Below are 21816 nucleotides of genomic sequence, written 5' to 3' on the forward strand. Positions count from 1 at the left end.
TGCTGGACTGGCTAGTTTTCTCATTCAGATTAGAAGGGCAGACACACCATCTTTTCCATGAAGTTGGTGAATCTTTCTGCACGAGCATTTTGAGAGGCTCTGGAGGCTGCAGGATCCTATCAACGGCATGCCGCGTTTCTCACAGGCAAATGTCAATTCAGTCATGTCTCATTCATTAACAAGATTGCAGCTGTTCTCTTAATAGTTCGCTTTCGCAAAATTAATTTTTTATTTGTAGATCTTCTTGGTTCCTTCACCATACTACCAGAGAAAAGGCTACCATGACCAAATTACATGCTGGACTCTTCAAATTGCGCTCTAGAGGCTGTGATGATTATCTGAAATTATTTTCCTTTCCCAAAGAAATAAGAAATGCTATCAGTATCTCGCTCTTCACCTTCACTAGGAGGCAACTCAGAGCGTAAATCGTGCTCACGCTCTTCATGTGTTATCTCACCAGCTTCACTTTCTTCCTCATTACTAAAGCTGTTTCGTTCAGTCTCAGACATTTTTACTATCAATAAATCCTGAATAAACTGTTTTGCCACTGTTAAACTTTTATTGCATTCAAGGTATTGAAAGAAACCAGTTCTGAATCAACAGTTCTTACGTAACTGGTATGCTGTGGGTCACGATGACCAATCGGGCTTTTATCCCCTTTTTTCAACAATGGAATTGTGCCTGTTTGTGATTTGTGAAGCTGAGAAATATTTATGGGCAGGTACTATATTCACGAAATTTAGATCATAAAACATAAGAGAGTTTTTCAAAGTCGAACAGCAGAAACAGCAGAATTAATTCGTTTGCAACTGTTTGATGGCTACCGTCCCGAACGATTACAAAAGTCGATACAAGGTCTCTGTTGTCTTCGATACAACACGCGGATATGTCGGCAGTGGTAAAAACGTCATAATGATGTTACTCTCGGAGCGAGCGTACTGTAGACCTGTCCTGACAGACGGCTAGTAGCGGCATAGGCTGCTTAAACATTGAAGGACGTGGTGTAAAATCTATACAAGAGACCAATATGGCGCACATGTGGGTGGGCGAAACACGCTCACCCAGCGATTGGGTGGTTCCTCGTCCCCCACCCCTCGACTCCCACAAGTGTCAATCACAAAGTTATTTTGATCGGAAGTTCAAAAGATCAGCGGATGGGTAATTGTTGATTGTTGCAGACTCGAAGCTGCAGTGAATGTGCAGCATTCATCGACACGCGAAGCCGTCTTTTTCATGGTGATATTTGTTGCAAAATCGGAGATTTTCGCAGCTTTCGAGAAGACACCTTTTGAAATAAAATATTCGTTATTCGAGGATGGCGGACGACAGCATTGCCCGCAGCTTTCAGCGTATAATTTTTTGGGAGGAGTTTGTAAGGATCAGTTGTTTTTATTTACTATTTGTGGGGTTCGGTCGTTCGATAGTTTTATTCATTTACGTATATTTGTTGACGAACAGCTTCTGTGTTCTGACCGTCTGTGCGTTTTATAAATGTGTTTTGGTATTTTACGACTTTGTCCCACGAAAGCATAGCATTTGTGGCCTGGGAAATTCTTTGCAACTTGTGAATGCGTTGACATTTCAGTTAAGCCGCATTAAAAGAGCAGCGAGCTCAAAATTCTTACCTTATCTCTTGAGTAACCTTCACATTGATTCGTTCTGTAGAACAACAGTTATCGAATACTTAAACTTGACTATTATGCTGACCGATGTTGCAGTTGCAATACTTGCTTTGCAGTGATTGGTAGATTTCTTAGCACACTAATTAATTTTTAAAAAATTGCATTAATGTATCGGCCGTATTTTTGTACATACAGACGCATTTACATTTAATTAAAACAGAAACAACACATGTTCTTCGAAACCGTAATTTTTGTCATAATTGTATATTTGCTACGGTTGATAGCTTAATTCGTTCTGCTTTTCATAGAGATCCTAATGAGGCAAAGAACAAATGCTGTCACATTACATTGCATTGGATTGACAACTAACCGTCACCAAACTGATATATACTATTTGTATTTAGACTAGATAAAACGTAAATAATGACATTAGGAGCAAAATTGCTACTTTGAAAAACGTTTTTACTGATCCAGTTACTGTACAAAGCTACAGTATTTTTGCTGGCGTTGTATTTACTTGACTGTCAGATATACACAAAAATAATAGTTTCCATATCCTGTAAAAACTGTAGATTGATTATGAAAATCACTCTTAACTTACCATTCTGTTAGTGCGAATCTTCAGCTCATAAATTCTGATAATTATATAATTTTGCAGGAGTGGGTAATGATACCTATTCAAGTGAGAGTTCCATATTCATTGTTTAGTGCCCTTGGTATATTTACTCTGTAAACGTTTCTGTTGCCGGTGATTAATATTAGTTTCAGCATAACTGTGAGATACAGAGTCATAAAACAAGACAAAAATAATTTTATGTAGACTTTCCTTCTTGTCAGTGGTGCCAAATTGAGTTATGTACTCTGATGGGAAGATATTCAATAAACTCCCGTCCGTAATTAAGCAAGAAATTGGGAATTCCTACCAATTCAGAAGACAAAAAAGATCTCACAAGGGCCATTTTTAAAAAATAAATTATCAGAGTATCTAAATTCAGAGACTGAAAAGTTCTGATATCTATATGGCTAGTAGTAGTGTTTGTGGGAAAGCTGTAAGACAAGTTTTAATGCACCATAAATGTCACTCAGTATTAAAATTATTCACTCTGAAGAGTACCATTGCAGTCAAGGAAATATGAAGCTAGCATCAGTAAATGAACATGAGATGTATAGTAAAACTGAGAAGGCAGCAGCCGTTTTTTCAAACTAACAACTTCCTTTCTAGTTTGCTCGATTAAACATAGATTGCATAAGTGTGAATAGCGTGAAGCAGTGTGGTACTGTATGATTGTTAATAGAATATACAAATTAAGTTTGTATGATGTCCTAGTCTTTTGTTAATTTCATACCTTGACTCTTCCACATCCCCAGTTTCTCCTTGTTGATGGGTAGCTACAGAATATAATTAACATATGAACCAGAACGCATAACCCTAGGTATGTAGGAAAACCAACATTGAATTAAATATTTGTTGCCTTGCGCTGTGGTTATGTGATTTATAAATAAACTGAAACGTATTATTGTTATTACTCATAATACCAGTGAGTAAATTTTCTGGGAAGTGAGATAAGAAATCCAGATATTTGACAAGACATCTGCAAAGTATGCAGTTATATCTGTTCACATTACTCTCACTGCTTGCTTTTGGTTAATGACTTTTTTTGGATTGCTATAGAAAATCATTCCACAAGATAACATGGATAGAAAGAACGAGATACCATTTTTATATCCAAGTCAATTAATACAAAATACATCTAAGTGCAAAGCATGATCATTTCATTTTGTGACAGCCATCTAAGTTTGGTAAATTAGCCTCCACCAGTCAGATATCCAGTACTTAAGCTGACAGCACCAGATCCCATATTTAAGCAATAACTATACTTTTTTCGGTGTGATTTTGTTTGTTTTTGCCACATCTGTAGGTCCAACATTCTGCAAAATTTATTTGTATTTATGTTAAAGAAACCCGTAAGTAGAGATCTCATCATCACACCCCATCTACATGTATACTCTGCAAACAACCATGAGGTGCATGGCAGGGGGTACATACCATAGTGCCACTTATTAGGGTTTCTTCCCATTTCATTGATGTATGGAATGCGAGAAGAATGGTTGTTTGAATGCCTCGTGATCCTTATGGGAGTGGTACATAGGGGGTTATAGTATATTTCTAGAGTCATCATTTAAAGCTGGCTCTTGATACTTTGGTAACAGGTTTTCTAGGGATAGTTTATGTCAATCTTCAGGAATGTGCCAGTTCAGTTCCTTCAGTATATCTGTGACACACTCCCATGGGTCAGAAAAACCTGTGAGCATTCATGTTACCCTTCTCTGTATAAGTTCAATGGGTCGCACACACCTGAGCAATATTGTAGAACTGGGTGCATGAGTGGTTTGTAAGTGATCACTTTAGTAGACTGTGTGCACCTCCCCAGTATTGTACCAATAAACTGAAGTCTGCTTTACCCATGCCTGAACGTATGTGATCATTCCATTTAACATTCCCACAAAGTGTTGCACCCAGGTATTTGTATGAATTGGCCAGTTGCAACAGTGACTCATTGATTTTATAATAAAAGAATATCACTTTTGTTTTGTTTTGTGAAGTGCACAATTTCACATTTCTAAACACTTAGGGCAAGTTGCCAATTTTTGCACTACTTTGAAATTGTATGAAGATCTGACTGGATGTTTCTGCAGTTCTTTTAGACAGTACTTCATTATAGATAACTGCATCTGCAAAGTCTGTGGTTACTTTTAATATTGTCTGCAACATGAACAGCAAGGGTCCCTGCACACTTCCCTGGGGCACACCTGAAATTACTGCTACATCTGAGGATGACTCTCCATCCAAGATAACATGCTCCTTCCTACCAAGAAGTCCTCAACCCAGTTACAAATTTCACTTGTTACCCCATATGATAATACTTCAGACAATAATCGGAGGTATAGTACTGAGTCAAATGCTTTTTGGAAATTAAGAAATACTGCTTGTACATGACTGTCCTGATCATGTAAAGAAAAGTGTGAGTTGGGTTTCACATGATCAATGTTTTCAAAATACAAGCAGGTACATATCTAGGTACATATGTACACCACACGAATACAACAAAGTAGCAGAAAACCATGCAAACTTTTTTTTTTTTAAAGAGATCTAAATATCTTACCCACCTCTTGCTATTATGTAAGTAGTTATGCATGTCAAAAAAAGTATACCAAGGAAAAGAAAACTTTTTACTCGAAACAACATTCTCCATGTCTGCAGTAGATAGTCAGTGCCATACATGTTAACCAGTACAACACCACATTATGCCAAAAAGGTCTGTATCAAGCAGGAACAGAACTATGCAACAGATTACTCTGATGTATAAAATCTGTTTGTAAACTATGTTCTTGTAAAAGATCTAACATCCTGTCTACTGCGAAACAGCTTTTATTCAATCTTTCAATACCTTGTATGTCCAAACATGTAAGTCATACTTTTTTATTGTAGTTTAGTTTTATGGGGTTATCAAAATTTAAAGGGCATATGCTTAGAAGTTGTTCGACCAACAGGTAAAAAGATTTTCTGTCCAGTATCTCGTGTGCATCATATGTACTGAAATAGAGATTAAATGGGCAAATAAATATATATGTAACAGCGTATAAATAGTTAGGCCTAGTTGACTTACATTTGAATGTTATTAAATGGTTAGAGCAGTCTTTGGTTCAATGTATGGTTTCAGTGCCTGCAGCTTAGGGCAACAGCAGAAGTGAAGAACGCATTATTTGAATGTTCATCTTAATAATGTAATTGAGTGTAATAATATGGGACCAATTTTATGCCTGCTTATTTCATGGTGACAGGATTTTCGGGCCATATTATGTTGTAAATATGTTGGTGATTCACAAATAATTCCGAGAAGTGCCTTCCCTAGATTAACTATGCTTTAAAATTGTTGTATGTGACAGTCTGTGAAACCTAGTATTGAAGGACTACTTTCAAAGATATGAAATGTGACAAGATCTTCAGTTTCTTTCCATTACAAATTTGGTGGTTTCATCTGTTCTGGTCAACAAAGATCCAGCCATCTCCTCTGTTGTCTTCCGCTGTCTTGTCCCTGTAGATTTCTAGTCAAGAATTTGTTTTGGAAATCTGTTTCAATGCAGTCCGTATACACATTTCTACCATCTGTTTCTATCTAGATCAACTTTCTGGTGCACTGAATCGGCTAGTAATTCATTTCTAATGTGTTCATTTCTGAAGTGATCTTCTCTGGTGCACCCTTTAACATTAAGGAAAAATCTCATTTACATAGTCTGGATCCTGCTCACATTCTTTTGTGTGGGAAACCATGTTTCAGATCCCTAGAGCATAGTTGATCCCTAGAGCATAGTTGGAACTGCCATGACTTTCTGGTACTTCACCTGTGGCTCTTTTTTGGTTTGTTTTAAAACCTATTTGTAATTGTTCCACAGACTGTTAAATTTTAGGATCCTGTTATCAATTTCATTGTTAAAATTTCTTCATGTGTCACAGCTGTAATACTGAAAGTGCCTTTGACAGTGTTACATTATTTATAATAATTTTAGGTCTTACAGGCAATTATTTCCGTTTTAGTATAGTTAGCTCCATTAGCTGTGGCTCACAGTTGCAAACTCTCATTAGAGTGTGAAACATGTCTGTTTTACAGTTGCAATAAACAGTCACAGGGAAAAATATGCAACATGCTGAACATTTATTCTTTGTTCATGACTCCATGAATAAGTTTCTTTGGGGGTTTGGAGAGTGGAGGAAGTAAGCTCTGCCTATCAGAGCCAGGCATTGCTCCAGGATTCAGTTCTGGAGGAGAGGGTTACAATTACTTATACCTCCGCCCACCTCACCCCTCCCCACCCCCACCCCACCCCCAACAAAATAATACAGTTTACCATCACTCCCACATTTGACTTGTCACAGATGCCTAGGATTTTTAATAATAACAGTAACAAAATACTGGGGTGAGAGATGAAACACTTGAATCTGACATGTCTGTGATACAACATGTGTCCAGTACATATAGAAGATTCGCTCAGTAATGGATACGCAAAGTTTTGAAGTTTTGTTTGTTCAATCTCACATTTCTACTTTTAAGACCCACGAGAGGGATGGAGGGTGTCTAATTGATACTTGATTTCTCTCAAAGTATCCTTTAGCATATGTGGCTGAACTGTCTCCATTAGTTCTAATCTTCTCATGGAGCTGTTCTAGAGTTCTCACTTTGGTACAGTACAACCTGTCTGTAGCATACCCCCGTATGAAGATATGCAGGAGAGTAATTTTAAATACTGCAGGTTTAGGTTTACCATTGAGTTTTACCTCATGTAACAGTTGCACTTTTTATGCATAAAGCTTTAGACTCTTGTTTAGCACATTGTGGATAGCTGATTTTAGGACAAGCAGCACATATAGTGCCATACACATTTCTTAGGACCTCTTGCAAACATATTTGAAGTTGATTAACAGTCACCTCCAATGTTACTGATGGTCCATCATCGTGCCTCTTAGCAACAGATCCTGTCTCTAGAAATACTGGCTTCCATGCCTTGATTCTCTTGACATCAAGAGGGCTTATGTGGTACATAGCACAGAAAAATATTGTTGAACTGCAACAATGGACCCTAGTTTGCATACTATCACTCGGTGTGTGCTTTTCAGTATTTGTTACCATTTTCGTTTGTTTGAAAACTTTCAGTTTGTTCAGTTTTCAGATCCTGAAATAAAAAGTGAATAAACATAAAAATGAACTTGATAGAATATTGTAAATAATGAAATTCCATAGCTAATCTACCAACTAGCATCTGACAAAATTGCATGGGTTGTTTATTATGATGAGTAGAAGTGTAACAGATGAGGCTGTTTTGTCTCAGACACACTGTGCATAAAATGTTTTTAATGTAATCTAATAATTTGTTTACATCAGTGGTTGATATAGTGGAACCCCCCCACAAGGACACATGCCTGACCGAAGACCAACACGTACACAACTTTCCTCTTGCAGTTATGGCCTACACATATGCTTCATGGTTTGACAATGTTACTCATAGGTGCTTATTTTTGGCAGTTGCTGGACACACATAATTCTTGGCCCAAAATTGGCCAAGTTCTATTTACATCAACAAATCTGGTACCATGCCATGTCTTCACTTGCATACACATTTGATACATCTCCACATCCTCTTTCTTTGTGTCCACCTCTTGGTTCCCCCGTCTCTCTGTCGACTTCATTCTATCAGCTCTGTGTGTCCATCTTGTCCTCACCACTCTCTCTCTCCTTCTCCCCACTCTTATTTGTCCAGCTCCTCCACGTACTTTCTCCGACTGTTTTCTTCCTCTCCTTCCTCTATCTCTATCCTTCTCCCACCTCTTTTTTCTCCACTTGTTCCCTTGCCCCTCATACCTCTACTACTGAGTGAGGTGGCACAGTGGTTAGCCCACTGGACTTGCATTTGAGAGGTTGATGGTTCAAACCCATGTCTAGCTATCCTGATTTAGGTTTTCCGTGATTTCCCTAAATCGCTTCGGGTAAATGTCGGAGTGGATCCTCTGAAAGAGGCATGGCCGACAACCTTCCCCATCCTTTCCTAATCCAATGAGACTGATGACGTCGGTGTTCGGTCCCCTTCCACAAATCAACCAACCAACCTCCACGTACATCTTGCATCACCCCCGTTCCTCCCCTTTCTCTGTTTATCCCTTCTGCCTACCTCTCTCTATTCCCCTTCTTTGCCACCTTCTCCCTCTGTGCACGCCGTACTACCAACCTCTCTGTATTCCATTTCAGTAATAACATTCCGGAAGGTCCTTAAAGTAGTTTGTTTACATACTTGCAATTGGCCTTCCTGTTAATAACAGTAACTACATTTCTCTCAGACAGGAGAATGCTTTGCAGTTTCATAGCAAGGCTTATAGTGTAATTTAATTCAGTTTTTTAGTTACAGATAATATCTGATTTAAAATACTCTGTTGAGTCAGAACCTTATGATCACTGTCTTTGTGAGGTTGTATGCTGTCTGGTGCCGCCGAGGGCAGTGGACACGGTAAGAGAAGTATACAAGCTGAGCAGAGATGAATGGGGAATCGCTCTAGTGAGGATAAGTGGGCAAGTGTGGAAATCTGCAGACTTAAGCGACTTTGACAAAAGCGAGATTGTTGTCAGAATGCCTGGGAGGGACCACCTCAGAAACAGCGAAGCTAGTCAGCTGTTCACGTGCTACTGTTGTGAGCATCTACGGAAAGTGGTTGAAGAATGCTGAAACCACAAGCAGGTGACGAGAAGCTGAATTTCCGTACCTCATCACAGAACCTAGGGATTGGAAGCTTGCCACCCTCTCTAAAGCGGGACAGCCAGTGATCTGTAGCAGATTTGATGGCAGAGCACAGTACTGGTGCAGGCACAAGTTCAGTGCATAGTTTTAAATGTTTGTTCCACAGCAGAGGACCAGTATGTCTCTGCGTGATAGCAGTGGAGATACTACCGAAGACAGTTCTGCCAAAGCAGAGTTACTAAGTACAGCCTTCCAAAACGCCTTCACAAAAGAAGACTAAGTAAATATTCCAGAATTCGAATCGAAGAACAGCTGCCAACATGAGTAACGTAGAAGCAAATATCGTCGGAGTAGTGAAGCAACTTAAGACACTTAATAAAACCAAGTCTTCTGGTTCACACTGTTTACGAGTTAGGTTCCTTTCAGATTATGCTGATGCATTAGCTCCATACTCAACAATCATATACAACCATTCGCTCAATGAAAGATCTGTACCCAAAGACTGGAAGGTTGCACAGGTCACACCAATATTCAAGAAAGGTAGTAGAAGTGATCCACTAAATTACAGGCCTATATCATTAACGCCGATATGCAGCAGGATTTTGGAACATATATTGTGTTCCAATATTATGAATTACCTTGAAGAAAATGGTCTATTGACACACAGCAGTATGGATTTAGAAAACATTGCTCTTGTGAAACACAACTAGCTCTTTATTCGCACGAAGTGTTGAGTGCTATTGACAAGGGATTTAGATTCATTCTGGATTTCTGGGTTTCCAAAAGGCTTTTGACACTGTACCATACAAGCGGCTTGTAGTGCAATTGTGTTGCTTATTAAATATTGTCTCAGTTATGTGACTGGGTTTGTGATTTCTTGTGAGAGAGGTCACAGTTCGTAGTAATTGACGGAAAGTCATTGAGTAAGACAAAAGTGATTTCTGGCATTCGCCAAGGTAGTACTACAAGTCCTTTGCTGTTTCTTATCTATATAAACGATTTGGGAGACAATCTAAGCAGCCGTCTTAGGTCGTTTGCAGAAGACACTGTCGTTTATCGACTAGTAAAGTCATCAGAACATCAAAACAAATTGCGCAAAAAAAAAAAAAAAAAAAGATTTAGAAAAGATATCTGAATGGTGCAAAAATTGGCAGTTATAACAAAAAGTGTGAGATCATCCACACGGGTGCTAAAAGGAACCCGTTAACCTTTGGTTACACAATAAATAAGTCAAATCTAAAGGCCATAAATTCAACTAAATACTGAGGAATTACAATTTTGAACAACTTACATTGGAAAGAACACACAAAAAATGATGAGGGGAAGGCGAACCAAAGACTGCGTTTTATTGTCAGGACACTTAGAAAATGTAACAGACCTACTAAGGAGACTGCCTACACTACGCTTGTCCGTCCTCTTTTAGAATACTGCTGTGTGGTGTGGGATCCTTACCAGATAGGATTGAGAGAGTACACCAAAAAAGTTCAAAGAAGGGCAGCACATTTTGTATTATCGCGAAATATGGGAGAGAGTGTCATTGAAATGATACAGGATTTGGGCTGAACATCATTAAAACAAAGGCGTTTTTCATTGCGATGCAATCTTCTCACAAAATTCCAATCACCAACTTTCTCTTCTGAATGCAAAAATATTTTGTTGACACAGACCTGCGTAGGGTGTAATGATCACCACGATAAAATAAGGGAAGTCAGAGCTCGTACGGAAAGATACAGGTGTTCGTTCTTTCTGTGCGTTATACGAGATTTGCATAATAGAGAATTGTGAAAGTGGTTCAGTGAACCCTCTGCTAGGCACTTATGTGATTTGCGGAGTATCCATGTAGATGTACGTGTTCTCGTGCTGACCCAATGACAGTGTCAATTATGACTACAGTGGGCACAGGATCATCGAGGTTGGGCTGTGGACCAATGGAACTGTGTTGCCCAGTCTGATGAATCATGTTTATTGTTAAACCGTGTCGACGGTCGTGTCCAGAAACGCTTTCATCCTGATGGACGGCTGCTCGAAACGAGCTGCGTGCCACAGATACAAGCCAGTGGGAGGAGTGTTATGTTATGGTAGACATTCACCTGGGCTTCTGCAGGACCTGCAGTAGTAATCAAAAGCATCGTGAGAGCTATGGACTGTGTGAACGTTACTAGGGACCACCTGTAACCCCATATGTTTGATGTGTTCCCTAACAGCGATGGCATCTTCCAGCAGGATAACGGTGTGTGATGAGCCCAGAATTGTGCTGCAGTGGTTTGAGGAGCACAATAGTGAACTAACATTGATGTCTTGGCTGCCATATTCGGCTTATCTGAATCTCATGAAACCCAACTGGGACGCTATCGGCCTCCAGCTCCATGCTCACAAACCTAGAGCCCATAAATTATGGGGAGAGAGAGAGAGAGAGGTGTGTGTGCTGCATTGGCATCTGGTGCCACATACCTCTGGAACCCTATCAATTGCTTGTCGAATCCGTGGCATACAGAATCACTGTGTGTCACAGACAATGATCGGAACCGTATTTTAGTGATTTTAAGTAAATAACAAGGTTTAAAATACTTACTTACTCCTTCATGCTACAGCCCTTGTAGGGCCGTGGCCGCCCGGACAATCTCTGCTCACTCTTCTCTGCTGGCTGTCCACCTTTTTCAATTCCTCCTCCATTTTATCTAGCCACCTGGTCCTCGGTCTGCCCCTTATACGATGCCCACCAGGTTTTCCTTTGAAAACTGTATTGACTGTGCTGTTCTCCACCATTCTTTCTATATGTCCCAACCAACATAGTCTATTACTCTTTATTTCTGTGTCACAGTATCTGGTTTGGTGTACAACTCTCTGATCTAATTATTTCTGATTCTCCAAAACCCCTGGTCCATAGATATTCTTAAATATCGTGCTTTCCCATTTCAGCAACAGCTCCTCATCATTTTGTGTCGTAGTTCAGGTCTCCGAACCATGCACCACCACATATCTAACTACTGTACAATACACAGTCAGCTTCAGATCCCTACTAAGGCTCCTTGCTTTAAACACTTTAACCAGTGCAAAATAGCTCCTGTTACCAGCTGCAATCCTTGCATGTATTTCTTCTCTCATATCATTATTCTCACTCACCAGTGAAGCAAGATATTTAAAGCTCTCACAGCGTTCATATTCTTCTCCGTTCAAAGTCGTACCTCTTTCTTCTTCGCCAATGACATCGTAGTTCTGTCAGAGACAGCAAAGGACTTGGAAGAGCAGTTGAACAGAATGGACAGTGTATTGAAAGGAGGATATGAGATGAACATCAACAAAAGCAAAACGAGGATAATGGAATGTAGTCGAATTAAGTCAGGTGTGAGGGAATTAGATTAGCAAATGAGACACTTAAAAGTAGTAAAGGAGTTTTGCTATTTGTGAAGCAAATTAACTGATGAGGGTCGAAGTAGAGAGGATATAAAATGTAGACTGGCAATGGCAAGGAAAGCATTTCTGAAGAAGAGAAATTTGTTAACATCGGGTATAGGTTTAAGTGTCAGGTAGTCGTTTGTGAAAGTATTTGTATGGAGTGTAGCCATGTATGGAAGTGAAACATGGACGATAAATAGTTTGGACAACAAGAGAATAGAAGCTTTCGAAATGTGGTGCTACAGAACAACGCTGAAGATTAGATGGGTAGATCACATAACTAATGAGGAAGTACTGAACAGGATTGGGGAGAAGAGAAATTTGTGGCACAACTTGATGAGAAGAAGGGATCGGTTGGTAGGACATGTTCTGAGGCTTTAAGGGATCACCAATTTAGTATTGGAGGGCAGTGTGGAGGGTAAAAATCGTAGAGGGAGACCAAGAGATGAATACACTAAGCAGATTCAGAAGGATGTAGGTTGCAGTAGGTACTGGGAGATGAAGGAGCTTGCACAGTTTAGAGTAGCATGGAGAGCTGCATCAAACCAGTCTCAGGACTGAAGACAACAACAACATATCTTTTCCTAGATGTTAACATATATTTGGTCTTTGATTAATTGTCAGCCCCATCTCCGCACCATATCTTCCTACTATTTCAAGCACGGATTCAAATGTTCTTACCAATTACAGTGTCTACCTGAGGCATAAGGAATACTTTCTACTGGTTTATTTCATCATAACAGTTCTCAAAGTATAGTATTACCTACATTACGCATATTTGGCAATGCTTATTACAGTTGACACGTTATTAGCTTTTCAACTAATCAAACGTGAGTGAGTGACGGTAATAAACTTTAGATATGAACGACGGCTTAAGGGAACTAGCACCTCCAAGTGCTAACAGGGCCAATTGTGGTCGTCACCAGACACGACGCACTGTCGACCTGGAAGAGGACATCCTGTGACTAGTCGACGAGTACCCATAACATCGCAGGCTATGTGGATGTATCCCAGAGTATCCATCTGGAGATTTCTCCACAAACAGTAACTTTTCCTGTACGACCTCCAGAGGTTGCAGTCCTCGAGTCAACCTCATTTTGAGCCACGTACTGATTACTGCACGTGGTTCCTACCCTGCAGTGTGGACATTCCAGATGTTCCTCGGATCATTCTTTTTGCAAAAGAAGATCTGCTCAACCATCGTAACAGCCTCATTTGGGATGAGTACAATCCTCGTGCCACACATCCCATTGGATTTAAACATTGTTTCGGTACTGATGTGTGGGCTGGTGTTATGCATGGTCATCCGACTGGCCCGTGTACTCTACCACACTGTGTAACAGGTCACAGCTAAGTGGTCTTTCTGCGAGACATACAGGTGCAGCATTTGGAGGTGTGCCATTGCAGATTTGTTGAATGATGAGGTTCCAGCGTGATGGCGTGCCAGCCCATTTCACGCAATGTCCACCAGCAGCTTCATGAAACATTCAGGGAGAGGGAGAGGTGGATAGGTCATGGTGAACCAATTCATTGGCTGTACAATCTCCCAATTTAATGCCTCTGTTGTTGTTGGTTTCTTTCTTTCTTTCTTTTTTTTTTTTGCACTACATGAAGGGTATTGTTTATGAGACTCCTGTAGAGTGACAGGACCTGTCTGCCTGCGTAATGGGTGCAGCAGAGATAATTCTAGACACTCTAGAACTCTTACACCTTGTGCATGTGAACATTGTTTGTAGGTACCTTTGCTCAAAGAAACTGCAACTTTGAGTAAATATACTAGTTTGCACTGAGACAAATAGGTTGATAGATGTACTGGATATCTTTGAATGTTGTTTCTAAGTCATTTATCTCCATATATATAGTTAAAGGCTAGCCAGCCATTGCCCTTTGTCTGTGCGAATGCGCACAGGTTGCCCAAACTCTTACGGGAATCACACAAAGACACACAGAATTTCGAGCTTTCGCAACCAGCGGCTGCTTCGTCAGGAAAGAGGGAAGGAAAAGGAAAGATGAAAGGATGTGGGTTTTAAGGGAGAGGGTAAGGAGTCATTCCAATCCCGGGAGCGGAAAGACTTACCTTAGGGGGAAAAAAGGATAGGTATATACTCGCGCGCACACACACACACACACACACACACACACACATATCCATCCATTCATACACAGACACCTCATGCTTTTTTTGATATGTGGACAATACATTCGTAATCTGGCCCCACAGATGAAAAGACTTCCTGCAGCACCTGATTTCACTGAACCAGGACATCGAATTCATGACAGAGATAGAGGAAAACCGTCAACACACAGATGTGGAAAACCATTTAAAGACCACATCCAGGCTAACCCACACACCATGCCCTGTAGTTACCGACTGCACGTCTTTATTTGCCCCCCCCCCCCCCCCCCTGCGATCAGCAGAAGTCAGCTGACTTTGTACCGTGACAATAAGTAGCCATTGTGAATACAGTGTTTATCTGCGTGCACTGTTGTGTATAGAGATTGTTAATACTATTTACAAAAATGAGTGAAGAGGCTGTATCTGGTCCTTCTAGTGAGTCACTGTAAATTTTCCTGCCACTTCTGTGAGACATTAATCTGCCACATGTTCGTTTCCTTTATGCACTATAAGGTATACACTGGCTACTCTGGGAAAAGTAGGCGGGGATTGTCTCAGCAGACAGTGTGCTATGAGCTGATTGCAAGCTTCCACTCCCAGCATGCTACACTCAGGGGCCAAGTAAAAGTGTGTGATCAGTAATCCACGAGGCAGATTTAGTCTAGGTTCTATACCCCTCCCTGTGCTCTGGAAGCAGTCACTTTAATGAGCTCAGCTGTCTGAGTGGGTTGCAATTAGTCTTAATATGATCTTTGCAGCCTGAATGGTAACAATATATAGGGGCTTGTAGTATATAACAATATATAGGGGCTTGTAGTATATTCCTAGATTCACCTTTTAAGCATATTGTGAAACATTGTAGGTGATCTTGACCTTTTATGTTTATCTTTGAGAATCTGCCAGTTCAGTTACTCCACCAAGTGTCAAAAGAAACTGTGATCACTCAATTTGCCTTCTCTGTATACATTGAATATTCCCAGTAGTACTGTTTGGTATGAATCCCACACACTTGAACAATATATTATGATTGGTTGCCTGAATGTTTTGTTAATAATCTCCTTTGTAGGGTGACCTCAGCTTCCTCCTATCCTAAAAATGATTTTATAGTGACCGGAAACAGACAAGTCCGGAAATGACTCTGGAAAACTGTGGTGGCTTGCTGACTGGCTGAGAGCGTCGACAACGAATCGTCAGAGAATGACAAGTGGGTGACAAGAGAATGCCCAGCAGTGGAGATGAGATGGTGGAATGACAAGTCCAAAGGTCAAACTGAGATAGAATAATAAGATGTAGATTCAGAACCAAGCCAATGATATGTACACCGATGAGCCAGAGCTTAATAGCTTGTTTGTCCATCTTTGGAATAAAATACATCACTGAGCCTGCTTATTAGGGATGTTTGTTGGTAGGTTTGTGAAGGTGTGTGGCATTAGATGTCTAAGCACAGGTCATGTGATTCAATTAAATAAGGGACCACTGATTTGCGTAAGCAGTAATGGCGCCCTGTAGTGACCGAGATGTGTCTCATAGGATTTACATCAAGTGAATTTGGTTGCCGAGACAGCAACATGAGTTCACTATAATGCTCCTCAGACCACTGTAGTGTGGTTCTGGCTCCAAGGCAGAGACAATTTTACTGCTGAAAGATGACATCGCTGTCAGGGAAGACATCAAGTATGAAGGCGGTTCACAGCTGTCAGTGTTTCTCAATTACTACCACAGATCCGATGCAGGTGCAGGAGAATGTCACCTGTAGCATAATACTGCTCCCACCAGCCTGTATCTGTGGTGCATTGCACATTTTGAGCTGCTGTTCACCTCAGTGATGGCGTTTATGCAGATGATCGTCAACCTAGCATACCAAAAATGTGATTCACCTGATGCGCTGAAGTGTGTCAATTGATCTATGGTTGAATCCCAATGGTCCTGTCCCCACAGCTATCATAATTGACAATGTTGTTGGGTCAACTTTGGAAGATGCAGGCGTGGTCTGCCGAGGAGCTCAAAGTTCAACAATGTACGATGGACAGTGTGCTCTGAAACACTTGTGCATGCGTGAGCATTGTGATCTTTTGGCAGAGATGCAACGGGTCACCATCCATCCTACTTTAAAGGGCTGACAAGCCTCCAAACCCCACATTCTGTGAAGAGTCACCAATGTCCAACCATTTAACACCTAATGGTAGTTTCATTGCCTTGTGCCATTTTCTGTAGATGTTCAAGACAGTAGCACGTGAACATTTGATCAGCTTCGCCGTTTTTGAGATATTTGTTCACCAGCGCTGTGTAGTAACAATTTGCCCTTTGTTAAAGTAGCTTATCACAATGGATTTTACCCTTTTACCATTTGCAGCCCATATCTTCGCTGGCGTGCTCCCCCATCTGTGTATGCTCCACTTACATGCTGTTGTTGCCGCATTGTGGTGGGCAGTGGTCATAATGTTTTGACTTGTATTATTATGTAAATTGAATCAGACTTCAAGAAGACTATAATAATTCCAATCCCAAAGAAAGCAGGCGCTGACAGATGTGAAAATTATCGAACTATCAGTTTAATAAGACACGGATGCAAAATACTAAGACGAATTCTTTACATGCGAATGGAAAAACTGGTAGAAGCCGACCTCGGGGAAGATCATTTTGGATTCCGTAGAAATATTGGAACACGTGAGACAATACTGACTCTAAGAATTATCTTAGAACCTAGACTAAGAAACGGCAAACCTACATTTCTAGCATTTGTAGACTTGGAGAAAGCTTTTGACAATGTTGATTGGAATACTCTCTTTCAAATTCTGAAGGTAGCAGGGGTAAAATACAGGGAGCGAAAAGCTATTTACAATTTGTACAGAAACCAGATGGCAGTTATAAGAGTTGAGGGACACGAAAGGGAAGCTGTGGTTGGGAAGGGAGTGAGACAGTGTTGCAGTCTCTCCCTGATGTTATTCAATCTGTATATTGAGCAAGCAGCGAAGGAAACAAAAGAAAAATTCGGAGTAGGTATTAAAATCCATGGAGAAGAAATAAAAATGTTGAGGTTCGCCGATGACATCGTAATTCTGTCAGAGACAGCAAAGGACTTGGAAGAGCAGTTGAGCGGAATGGATAGTGTCTTGAAAGGAGGGTATAAGATGAACATCAACAAAAGCAAAAAGAGCATAATGGAATGTAGTCAAATTAAGTCGGGTGATGCTAAGGGAATTAGATTAGGGAATGAGACACTTAAAGTAGTAAAGGAGTTTTGCTATTTGGGGAGCAAAATAACTGATGATGGTCGAAGTAGAGAGGATATAAAATGTAGACGGGCAATGGCAAGGAAAGTGTTTCTGGAGAGAAATTTGTTAACATTGAGTATACACTTAAGTGTCAGGAAGTCATTTCTGAAAGTATTTGTATGGAGTGTAGCCATGTGTGGAAGTGAAACGTGGATGATAAATAGCTTGGACAAGAAGCGAATAGAAGCTTTCAAAATGTGGTGCTACAGAAGAATGCTGAAGATTAGATGGGTAGATCACATAACTAATGAGGAGGTATTGAATAGAATTGGGGAGAAGAGAAGATTGTGGCACAACTTGACTAGAAGGAGGGACTGGTTGGTAGGACATGTTCTGAGGCATCGAGTGATCACAAATTTAGCATTGGAGGGCAGTGTGGAGGGTAAAAATCATAGAGGGAGACCAAGAGATGAATACACTAAGCAGATTCAGAAGGATGTAGGTTGCAGTAAGTACTGGGAGATGAAGAAGCTTGCACAGGATACAGTAGCATGGAGAGCTGCATCAAACCAGTCTCAGGGCTGAAGAACACAACAACAACACATGTAAATTGAAGGTGGAGAGGGGTAGGGAGAAAGGAATAGAGATGAAAGGGGAAGAACTAACAATATCAGTTGCATCGGGGCTTTAAACGGAATCTGCAGCGACAAGAGAAAATGTATGCCAGACCGGGTCTCAAACCCGAGATGTCCTGCTTGTGTTAACCATTGCGCCATCTGGACACAGTGTTTATCGCAGTTGTGTGGACTACACCAGCATGCTAGCCAGCATACGCACATTCCCATCCGGCACCACCCATCCTCAGTCCCTTGCTAAATTTAGGTTCCTGGTAGAGGTCAAATGTTGGCGTGCATCCACACTGAAGGTTGTGGGCTCACTGCCTATCAAGGCAAATCAATTACATGATGCGTGGTGTCTGTTCTTTTGGACATGCCCGAAAGAACAGACGCCACGCTTTCATAAAATGATGTCTAGCGAGACCTGTACAGTAATAGAGAGAAATCGCAACTAACGGATTGAAGAGGCCTAACTGCCGCCCTTACAGCACAGCATTGATAGGCCAGCCGGACAGGCAAGGTTTATGGCAGCACTTACATTGGTGGCCACAGCGCCTCTATTGTGGCAATGCTGCCTAGCATCTGTTCTTGGATGTCTGTACTGTCCAGCAGGTCTTCAGACACACTGGACCGGGACACCAGAGATTTGAAGTCTGCCATCACTTTTACTTGTGTGTTGATGTGACAGTTCCATTTCATACCCCTGTAAATTGTTCCAACCAGGTGTGAGGGTCACTCCAAAAGAAATGCACACTATTTTTTTTAAAATCCATCTGTTATTCTACATGTTTGAAAATTTTACAGTGTGTAGATACACCCGATAGGAACAATATTTTCATTTCTCCACATAATTTCCATCCCTCTCAACTGCCTTACGCCATCTTGGAACCAGTGCCTATATATCCGCACGGTGAAATTCTGAACCAACCTGTTGGAGCCACTGTTTGGCAGCGTGCACAAGGGAGTCATCATCTTCAAACCTTGTTCCACGGAGAGAGTCTTCCAGTTTCCCAAAGAGGTGACAGTCACGTGGAGCCAGGTCAGGACTGTAAGGCGGGTGTTTCAGTGTTGTCCATCCGAGTTTTGTGATCGCTTCCATGGTTTTTTGACTGACATGTGGCCGCGCAATGTGGTGCAACAGCAAAACGTCCTGCTTTTGCCGATGTGGTCGAGCACGACTCAGTCGAGCTCAAAGTTTCTTCATTGTTATCACATATGCATCAGAATTTATGGTGGTTCCACTTGGCACGATGTCCACAAGCAAGAGTCCTTTGGAATCAAAAAACACCGTAGCCTTAATTTTCCCAGCAGAAGGTGTGATTTTGAATCTTTTTTTCTTGGATGAATTTGTATGGTGCCACTCCATTGATTGCCTCTTCGTCTCTGGTGAAAAATGATGGAGCCACGTTTCATCACCTGTCACAGTTCTTCCAAGAAATTCATCTCCACCATTCTCGTACTGTTCCAAAAGTTTGCTGCATGCCGTTTTTCTTGTTTCTTTGTGAGCCACTGTCAACATCCTGGGAACCCACCTGGTAAAACCGTTTATAATGCCAACACTTTCAGTATTCTGCAAACACTTCCTTCCCCTAAATCAACGTAGCATGACAATTCGTTCACTGTGATGCGTCTGTCAGCAGTCACCAATTCGTTAATTCTCTGCACATTGTCTGGAGTGTGTGCAGTACGAGGCCTGCCGCTGCGAGGACAATACTCAATATTGCCGTACCTGCTTTCGTGACGTAACCTGCTTGCCCACCGACTAACTGTACTGCGATCGACAACAGCATCCCCGTACACCTTTTTCAACCTCTTGTGGATGTTTCCCACTGTCCTGTTTTCACAGCACAGGAATTCTATGACAGCACGTTGCTTCTGACGAACGTCAAGTGTAGCAGCCATCTTGAAGACATGCTGTGACGGCACCACTCGTGGGAACAGGTTGCACTAAGTTTGAAAACAAGCAGGAATGATGTATCTACACACTGTAAAACTTTCACACGTGCAGAATGGAAACTGTATTTTTACAAAGATAGTGTGCATTTCTTTTGGAGTGATCCTCGTATTTGTCTGAGTTGACCAATTCCAGTGGTGACTCTTTGGTTTTATAGTCATAGAAAACAACATTTTTCTTTTTGTGAAGTTCACACTTTTATATTTCTGTTCATTAAGGCAAGTTGCCAATCTTGGCACCATTTTGAAATCTTTCAAGATGTAACTAAATATTTGTGCAGCTTTTTTCAGTCAGTACCTCAGTATACATGGCTGCACCACCTGCAAAAATCTGAGGTTACTGTTAATATTATCTATATACTACAAGAATGGCAAGGGTCCCAACAAACTTCCCTGGGGTGTTCTTGAACACACTTCTACTTCTAGTTATGACTCTCCAGCAAAGATAACATCAGCATACGCTGGTACTTTCAATAATAACTATATTGTGGTATTGAATCAGTTGGTTCTCGAAAGTCAAGATTGCCTTTGACCATACCTTTCAGGATGTCAGGCGATAAAATGAGAGATGCGTTCCACATGATTGATGTTTTTGGAATGCATTCTCGTTAATGTGGAGGAGGTCATTTCTAAGATTTTGCAACAGATGGAGGTCAAGAGCGTAGCACAGTAACTTTATGGTTAACTTCTGCAACACTTGATATGGGTGGGTGTGAGGTATGCTTTCTTCCAACTACAGGGTAAAGTTTTTCATTCAAGGCATTTAAGGAATGTTGTCGTTGAAATGTAGTCTAACCCAGCTGCAAATCCTTTATGGAACCTGACTTGGATTCCCTGATGCCCTGGAGCTCTGTTCTGTTTTACCGGTTTCAGCAGTTTCCCAACTGCACTAATGTCTATTTTGCTCTTCTTTACAGTGCTGTGAGAATTAATTAGAACTGTTCTCCTACACTTTCCTCTGTAAGGGCATTTGAAAACAGAGTTCACCAAATCTACTTTTGCTTTCCTACCATCAATTCTTTACTTATGGCCAAATTTTCTTTGTGCCTTGTGAGAGATCTTTGCATAAGCTCCAGGACCATTTCCTTGTTGTGAGTGCAGTGTGCATGATAATCTGTTACACAGCTGTGAATTAATCATTCACACAAAGGCAGTGGTGATTTCCTTAAGGTTTGAAAAAAAAAATAATAAGTACAGATCCATATCTGAACAAGCATATTTGAGATCAGCCTCATTTTTTTTCAAATCGGTTTGGCCTACTGAGGATCATGTGAAATAACTTATGTCTTCTTTGGAAAAGGAAAGTTGCAACTCAGCATCTCTGCTTAATGGTGAGTAGCAACTTTCCTTTTCATGATATTATGTCTTCTTTGCTTTCCCATTTCTTTCTTTTTAGTAGTTTTTCATTCCTTTCCTGTGCTCTTCTTTTCTTTCTTTTCTCCGTGTTGTATTTGTCTCTTAATTTTTTTCTTTTTGAAGCTCATGAAACTTTATACTTTTGCTCTGAAGTTCTCTGTCTCTCCTATTTCTTCCTCTGTTATTTACATTTTCCTCAGGTCTGCTTTGACTTCTGTGATCTATGTCATTGATCAGGGTGGCAATTCTTCTGGAAA

General features: G+C 40.8%; 1 protein-coding gene across 4 annotated transcripts in view; it reads left to right on the forward strand.

Annotated features, from left to right (window-relative positions):
* The first annotated feature begins 850 nt into the window (after positions 1-850).
* The window catches only part of LOC126295466 (zinc finger protein 691-like), a 72216-nt gene continuing 51250 nt past the window's right edge, over positions 851-21816 (forward strand). For 2 of the 4 annotated variants that reach the window (XM_049987999.1, XM_049988002.1), the window contains exon 1: positions 897-1372. In XM_049987999.1, coding sequence (XP_049843956.1) covers positions 1316-1372 — 57 coding nt within the window. In that variant the 5' untranslated portion in view covers positions 897-1315. Of the gene's footprint in view, positions 1373-21816 lie in introns of all 4 variants that reach the window. The other 2 variants (XM_049988001.1, XM_049988000.1) reach the window with 2 other exon arrangements.

The sequence above is a fragment of the Schistocerca gregaria genome, chromosome 11 (genome assembly GCF_023897955.1).
Source record: "Schistocerca gregaria isolate iqSchGreg1 chromosome 11, iqSchGreg1.2, whole genome shotgun sequence".
In the NCBI taxonomy this organism is placed as follows: Eukaryota; Metazoa; Arthropoda; class Insecta; order Orthoptera; family Acrididae; genus Schistocerca; species Schistocerca gregaria.